This window comes from Aphanomyces invadans (genome assembly GCF_000520115.1).
Source record: "Aphanomyces invadans strain NJM9701 unplaced genomic scaffold supercont1.85, whole genome shotgun sequence".
NCBI classification, from domain to species: Eukaryota; Oomycota; class Saprolegniomycetes; order Saprolegniales; family Verrucalvaceae; genus Aphanomyces; species Aphanomyces invadans.
In genome coordinates this window covers 121435-128796 of record NW_008580230.1, presented here as the reverse complement: position 1 = coordinate 128796, position 7362 = coordinate 121435, and the positions used below count along the sequence as shown (strand labels likewise).

Below are 7362 nucleotides of genomic sequence, written 5' to 3'. Positions count from 1 at the left end.
GTCGAGTCGACGAGATTTTGGACTGCATGCATGCTCTAGATCACGATATGACTCGCATGATGTGGAAGCACGACGTACTTCAAAGGGCGAGCGCGGGTCGAGTCGTTCGGTCGGAGGTGGTGGGACGACGGTGGGTTGCGTCACGTTGTTCACTGGTACTTCCACGAGACAGTTGGGTCCAGCATAGTCGAGCACCCCCAGCGCGGCATTCTTGATCGGGTCGCTTGCGTGCTCGGGCGCTTGCGACATCACCGTCAAGTCGTACAATCGGCCCGCTACCCCAGGCATCAGAGGGAGCAGCTGCTGGAGAGCCACGTGGCTCTTGCTGGCCTGGAAAATCTACGCAACAACTAGAGTGACATGGACGTGGCATGTAAGGAACACACTTGGGAAGCGGTCAACGCAAGGAACTCGTGGCGCAGGATGTAGCCTCGGTTGTCGTCGACTCTATCAAAGGTCTCGTTCAGGTCCGCCGTCGCTTTCGCCACGCTTTCTTCGGCGGCGCGGAGCTTGGCTTGCGATTCTGGGGACGGCCGGCTCGAAGTGCTCGTCGCACGTCGGAGCGCGTCGAAGTCGAGCATCTGCAGCGAGTCTGGTGGAGTGACGAGGGTTCAATAACTGGATACCTTTTGCTTTCGCACTTGTACGTTCTTGAGAACGTTGGCGTTCTTTAGCTTAAGCGCGGTGATGGGTTTCAAAACTTGCTCGGCTAGCAGAGCGCGACAGGCGTCGTGGACCGACCTCTTCAACCCCCAATGGATGCTCTCCAGGCACTCGGAGGCTTGCGCGAGTTGTCTATACAGTGCATCAGTTAAGGTGCTTCGCGGCTCGGCACGTACCGCACTAAATCCTCCGATTCCTTGTCGGCCTTTCCTACACATGATCGAGTCATTGCATAGATGAAGGCATCGCATTGCGTACCCTGAGCCAGTTGAAGGTTGAAAAATGCCTTGAAATCGTGTACGAGGGCGGAGGACGCCTTCGCCATGGCATCGGCTTGCTTCAAGTACTCAGCAGTCGACGCATGCAATCGTTCAATGGCTGTGCATTGCTGGTTAAACCTGCACGGGAAAGGATGGTAATCGAACGGATATACGACAGATCTACCGCTGAGTTCGCGTATCCAGCACTGGGTCTGCACATCCCGAGTCATGAACCCCCGCTGTCTGCAAGATCTCTTCCTTCAATCTAAGGCTCCAGTGACGATTTCGCCGAGGGATCGGGATCCATACCGTCGTGACGTGTCCACCATGGATTGCAACTGCAGCGCGCGCATACGACAAGGTCAATGCCACGAAAAGATGAAACACTCGACACATGCAGACAGGCATCTTCATAGCCATCGTGTCGACGTACCCCCGATCGCATCCAGCTCGCCATTCTGCACAAGAGATCTTCCTGTCAACCTCGATACAACGAGAATGCGAGCTGCAGTGCTTGTAGTACGGGCCGTGTATATTTAGTATTATTAATGCAATACTTTAATCGAGATCGTTTTAGTAGCTACTAATAAAGTCAACTTTTTGGCCAATCAGACGCTGTCGTTATTGACATATATCGGGCAGCCGCATCCTTGCATCAACGTGGCGGCGGACATGGCGGTTTACGATGCCGTTGACGAGTTGACGACGAGCCAAGTGTACTTGTGGCTAGGAGTCGTCGGAGCTATTGTGCACTTCGTCACCATCTCGTCGTACTTGGTCTTCCCGCAGCTCAAAACGCAGCATCCATCGGCAAATCTCATGGTGTGGCATGTTGCGTGCAACTTCATGCTGACACTCGGTTTTGTGGGCCAATATTTCGTTCAGGTAGCCGGGCGATCGATGCAAGCCCGTTTCCGCCGCTTTCCTCGTTGTAATGAGTCCATCATTGAATAGGGGGATCATGGCCTCACCGACGAAGACTGCGCCATCCTGTCCTTGTACAACCAGGTCCGCTGTGCACCTCTCTCATGTCTGTTGCATTCATGCAGCGTAGTTTTTCATCCTTGGTAGTGGTTTGTGGTACATGATGCTGTCCCTGGACCTTCTCGTGGCGCTTATCAATCCATGGATGGGGTATTCCATCAAGACGTGGGCGTACCACACAATGTACGTCCGTCTCCATCACGCCTTGTCGACCCGCGCTCTCACGCATCCTTCGCAGCACGTGGTCCATCAGCAGCTTCTCCGCGGCGAGCATCTACTCGCTCCACTTGTATGGCCTGTCCTCGTTGAATCTGTGCTGGATCCAGCGGACCAAGGACGCGACCGAGCCCAACGACGCGAACTGGGTCTTTCTCTTTGGCCCTGTCATCGTCGTCTGGTTCGTTTCGTTTGCAGTGCTACTCTTTGCCACGTTTCGGTTTGCGCGGCGTCAAATGGACTCGACGTACCGATCGAAGCGCCGCAGTCTGCTGCAGTACTTTCGATACTTGATCATGTACGGCGCGTTCTGGGTCACGTGCGGCGCGCTGTACTACTCCGACTACCTTCACGCGTTCACAGGCCGATCGGCGCACCATATCCAGCTCGCGTTTGCGGTCGCATTTGGATCGTACCCACTCCTTGTGTGCCTCGTTTGGGCCGTCAATACGGACTTGTTTACGCACTTGCATGGCGGGGAAGCTCCGTCGACGACAGAGCCCAACATCGCACTCACGGAACACTTCAGCACGTCTCTCCGGAAGGACCTGATGAAGTACACCTCGTCCTCCATCTCGAGGTCGTACCTTGACGTTGTGCCAATTCCCTAGGTATACGACTGTTGGTATCATCCGCAGCTTGCGGGAAGCGTCCGAGGACTCGCCCGTTCGTCGGCTGGACAAAACCCGCGCTCAACACTTGTCGGACCCGAGCATCACGTGTCCCCGCACCACGCGATCGCAAAGCTTAAGCTGCCTTTCCGCCCGGTCCGACGATTTTGAAGACGGCATGGGCTCCCATTTGTGGTATGCCGAGAAGAAGCGACTTGCGACAACCGTGCGCCTCAACACGTCCAAGCTCAAAGTGTACTACGAGAAGCTTGGGTTCACGGACTACGCGCCGCGGGTGTTTGCCAACCTCCGCGCGATCGCTGGAATCGAACCGATGTCGTACGAGACGAGTTTTGTCGGGACGTTGAGCGAAATTGCGTCCGAGGGCAAGTCGGGCATGCTCTTTTACTTTACGAGCGACCGGCGGTACATCGTGAAGACGATGACGAAGGACGAGCACGCGTTCCTCCTGCATATCTTGCCGTCGTACCACGCGTACGTTCGCACGCAGCCGTCGACGTTGCTATGTCGATTCCTCGGCTGCCACAGCATGCAGCTGCCCGTGGGATGGGACAAGATGTTCTTCGTCGTGATGGAGAACGTCTTGAGTACGCACAACCCAATCGACGAGCGATACGATCTCAAGGGTCTCTTCGCCCCCGTGCTGCACCCGCCATTGCGTGTATATATGAAAGACGCCCCCGACACCACGGCGCGGCTGGTCAGTCCGTCGTTTCTGCGGTCCACTGCCTCCACCAAGACCCAGTTGTGGCATGATCACGAGTTTGTCTCAAGAGGAACGTACCTCCACGTCGTGTCAGGCGTCCGACTCGAGCTGCTCACGCAAATAACGAGCGACGTCGGGTTTCTACAAGAGATGGGCATCATGGACTACAGCTGCATCCTCGGCATTCGAGATTTTGACGCCGAGACCGAATCGAAGGTTGGATCGTCGTCCGCGCTGATCGACACACACTGACGGATGCACGTAGCACCTGCTGCCCAAAAACGCAATCGTGTCGGCCGATTCGAAACACGTGTACTACATTGGTGCGTTCGACAAAAAGTCGTCCTGGTCCTCACGACGTGGTAGGATTCATCGACATTTTGCAATTCTACGGGCTGCGGTGGAAGGTGCAGAACCTCGTGTTGTCGATTGTACGCGACAAGCGAACGATCACGGCGCTGCCGCCACCCGAATACGCCCTCCGCTTTCTGAGCTTTCTGCACGCGCACCTCCTTCGGTCCAACGCGGACGGCTCCGCGTCGAATAAGTCGATGACGACCCGGTCGTCGTTCAACTATGGGTCGATTTGACAAGGACGCCCCATGTGTGTGTGAAACAGTGTGCGTCCCCACTTGTGTTCGCACGTGACGGCCGCCGTCCTCGCCGCCACAACAAGCCGTTCCCATTCGTGGTCGAAACGCTTCAGTTGAAAAATGTCAAAACACGGCTCGATTGCATCACCAGTTAAAATCTGCACACCCGCTCCAACGCACGCTTCTTGTCTTCTAGTTCCTTGACGGTGGCTTCAGCATGTTCGTCCAACCAGTCGCGCGCGTCCCGCAGTGCGTTTTCCGCTTGCGCTTCGCCCTTCTTGGACGCGACTTCAAGGTATCGGTAGATGAACCCTTCCAGGTCGTTGCGGGCCTCAATGCGCTTCAACAGCAACGCGTCGGCTTTCTTGTATTTCTCCGCTTCGTCGACCATGCGGTCGATGTCTTCCTGGCTCAAGCGGCCGCGGTTGTTGCTGATTGTGGTCTGGTTCTTCGCGCCGGTCTTCTTGTCCTTGCAGCTCACGTGCAAGATCCCGTTCGCATCGATCTCGAACGTCACTTCCAACTTGGGCTCGCCGCGCTTGGCACGTTCGATGCCGGTGATTTCGAATTCACCGAGCTTGTTGTTGTCCACAACCGACGCGCGCTCGCCTTCGTAAATGACCACCTTTTCAGAAGTCTGGAAATCTTCCTCAGTCGTATAAATGCGCGTCTTCTTCACCGGGATCGCCGTGTTGCGCTTGATCAAAACAGACATGACCTTGCCGACCAGTTCAATCCCCAAACTCAACGGCGTCACATCCACCAACAACAGCGAGTTGGTCGCGTCGTTGCGGATGCCGCTCAAGATCGCGCCTTGCACGGCCGCACCGTACGCCACGGCTTCGTCCGGGTTGATCGACTTGCTCAGTTCCTTGCCGCCAAACAAGTTGGACAACATGGTTTGCACCTTGGGGATGCGGGTCGAACCACCGACCAAGACCAACTCGGAGATTTGGTCGGGCTTCATGTTGGCGTCCTGCAGCACCTTCAACACGGTTTCTTCCGTGCGCTTGAAGCACTCTTCGTTGAGCGATTCAAACTTGGCACGGGTCATGGTCGAGCTAAAGTCCACGCCTTCGAAGAGGGCATCGACTTCAATGGTCGCGCTCGTCGTCGTCGACAACATGCGCTTGGCAGACTCGCACGCCGTGCGCAGGCGGCGCATGGAGCGCGCCGACGAAGTAGGGTCCAAGTTGCGGTTCTTGCGCTTGAACTCGGTGACCAAAAAGTCGACCATGTTGCTGTCAAAGTCTTCCCCACCCAAGTGCGTGTCCCCGCCAGTCGCCTTGACTTCGAAAATGCCGTTCTCAATGCTCAAGATCGACACATCAAAGGTACCACCACCCAAGTCGAAAATCAAAATGTTCGACTTGCCTTCCGCGCCGGCGTTCGTGTCCAAGCCGTAGGCAAGGGCGGCCGCCGTCGGTTCGTTGATGATGCGCTTCACGTCGAGGCCGGCAATGGCACCGGCGTCCTTGGTCGATTGACGCTGTTGATCGTTGAAATAGGCAGGCACGGTCACAACGGCTTGCTTGATTTCTTGGCCGAGGAAGTTCTCCGCCGTCTCCTTCATGCGGGTCAACACCATCGACGAGATTTCTTCAGGGGTGAAGCTCTTGTCTTCACCACGGAAGGTAACTTGGATCAATGGCTTGTCACCTTCGCCCTTGGAAATCTTGAAGGGGAAGTGCGCCGCGTCCTTCTTCACGATCGGGTCGCTAAAGTTGCGACCGATGATACGCTTGGCATCGAAGACCGTGTTGGTGGCGTTGGACGCAGCTTGGATCTTGGCAGCTTCGCCGATCAAACGTTCGGTTTCGTTGAACGCGACCCACGAAGGGGTGGTGCGGTTGCCTTCGCTGTTGGCAATGATTTCGACTTGGCCGTCCTTCCACACACCCACGCACGAGTAGGTCGTACCAAGATCGATACCGATCACTTCCGAGAAACCACGTTCGGCGCGCTTGGCACGTTCTTCACGCTCGGCGCGGGCCTTGTTGATCTTTTCTTCGATCTCGAGGCGCTTCAACTTGCGGGTGGCGTCGTCCATTTCCACACCGCTCAGCTCTTCTTCAAGCACTTGCAAAGCTGCCTGTGCTTGGGTCAAACCAGCTTGGAGTTGCTTGTTGCCCTTGTCCAACGACAATCCCTTGGTGTAAGCCGTGATGGCCTTTTCGTAGCTCTTGACGAAGAAGTACGCAGCACCGAGGCGGGCATAGCCCTTGGCCCATTTGGGGTCGATCTCGATACATTTGTTGGCGTCTTGCAGAGCAGCTGCAGCGTTGCCGTTGTTCAGGTAAGCAGCAGATCGGTTCGAGTAGTACGCGTTGTTGTGAGGTTCGTATGCGATAGCGGTCGTGAATTCCTTGATGGCCAAGTTGAAATCACCGGCGCTGTAAGCAGTATTCCCGCGGGTCTTAGCTTCAGCACCTTGAACTTTGCGCTCGTCGGCAGAGAGGTTGGCGTAGGCATCTGATCCAGCTTTCTTGTTGGCGCGGCGTCGAGGTGGGGCCATGGTGTATGTGTTCACGAGGAATCGGAATTTGAATGGATGGTTCGTGGTTGTCAAATTTGCTCACTGCGTACTTGTTTTGATACATTTTATAAATTGAGCAAAACACCAGGACAGCTTGGCCGAGCGGTTAAGGCGATAGACTCGAAATCTATTGGGGAAACCCTCGTGAGTTCAAATCTCACAGCTGTCGAAACTTTTCCCTTTGTTAGCATATGTTTAGCTAAGAATTTTCAAAGGAAGAGGGCGTGTCATTATATTATAGCATTGATGGCATTTATCACAGTATGGGTTGTTTGCAAGAACATAAGTTGTCCTCAATGCTGTTGTGCATTTTGGTGTGGGTAAATGTGTTTCGTGCTTTGACATCTATTATCCTGAATAGTATCCCTAATACAGTGAGCGACGAAAAAATGTCCCCAGTGGTACTTCACTTTAGTTATAATAAAATTGTCGAAGCATTCAATCTGCAAGAAGAAATTGTGATATTTTTAGCTAATTGGTGAGAATACTTTACCTCATTTGTCATGTGTGAATAAATGTGAAGATGCATGTGACCCCATTGGCGATAAACCTCCATAGATTTATACAATGTCAAAAAACGGAATTATTCTCTTTACCGAAAGGTTGCGTTTTGCACAGTATTTCTGAAGTAATCACTCCTTTGGATATTAAACCATTGCAAATGCTTCGATACAGATAATTACTTGTGAGAGGAAATCAAACTTTAAAGATAAACTGGCCTGACACGTAATTTCATACACATCAAAGGACAGAAATTACTTAGCTCACTCTT

General features: G+C 54.0%; 3 protein-coding genes and 1 non-coding gene across 5 annotated transcripts; 2 read left to right on the top strand and 2 right to left on the bottom strand.

Annotated features, from left to right (window-relative positions):
* Positions 1–35: 35 nt before the first annotated feature.
* H310_14761 lies at positions 36–1410 on the bottom strand (the record flags this gene model as incomplete). Of its 2 annotated transcripts, XM_008882688.1 has the most annotated exons (8): positions 1357–1410; positions 1233–1261; positions 922–1188; positions 840–873; positions 627–795; positions 387–581; positions 160–339; positions 36–77 (listed from the first exon to the last, which is right to left on the bottom strand). In XM_008882688.1, exons 3-8 carry the CDS (start codon positions 1151–1153, stop codon positions 36–38), a joined length of 852 nt encoding a protein of 283 aa, XP_008880910.1. In that variant the 5' UTR covers positions 1154–1188; positions 1233–1261; positions 1357–1410. The 2 variants fall into 2 exon arrangements, with proteins under 2 accessions (XP_008880910.1, XP_008880909.1); XM_008882687.1 differs by having other exon boundaries at positions 1233–1410.
* Positions 1411–1560: 150 nt separating this feature from the next.
* On the top strand, positions 1561–4204 carry H310_14760 (hypothetical protein). Its single transcript, XM_008882686.1, has 7 exons — positions 1561–1808; positions 1878–1931; positions 1978–2090; positions 2146–2679; positions 2735–3677; positions 3727–3784; positions 3828–4204. The coding sequence occupies exons 1-7, from the start codon at positions 1596–1598 to the stop codon at positions 4049–4051; spliced, it is 2139 nt and encodes a 712-aa protein (XP_008880908.1). The 5' UTR covers positions 1561–1595; the 3' UTR covers positions 4052–4204.
* Positions 4114–6602, bottom strand: H310_14759 (chaperone DnaK). The gene has a single exon (XM_008882685.1). It carries the CDS (start codon positions 6567–6569, stop codon positions 4206–4208), a length of 2364 nt encoding a protein of 787 aa, XP_008880907.1. The 5' UTR covers positions 6570–6602; the 3' UTR covers positions 4114–4205.
* A 76-nt stretch (positions 6603–6678) lies between these two features.
* H310_14758 lies at positions 6679–6759 on the top strand. The gene has a single exon. It is a non-coding gene; the product is annotated as a tRNA-Ser (tRNA).
* The last annotated feature ends 603 nt before the right edge of the window (positions 6760–7362 follow it).

Excerpts from the sequence above, each read along its gene's own strand:
- H310_14760 (XM_008882686.1), top strand. The coding sequence starts at position 1,596 with ATGGCGGTTTACGATGCCGTTGACGAGTTGACGACGAGCCAAGTGTAC. Across the intron at positions 1,809-1,877 it reads TGGGCCAATATTTCGTTCAG|GGGGATCATGGCCTCACCGA; the intron begins GTAGCCGGGCGA and ends ATCATTGAATAG. Across the intron at positions 1,932-1,977 it reads TCCTGTCCTTGTACAACCAG|TTTTTCATCCTTGGTAGTGG; the intron begins GTCCGCTGTGCA and ends CATGCAGCGTAG.
- H310_14759 (XM_008882685.1), bottom strand. The coding sequence starts at position 6,569 with ATGGCCCCACCTCGACGCCGCGCCAACAAGAAAGCTGGATCAGATGCC.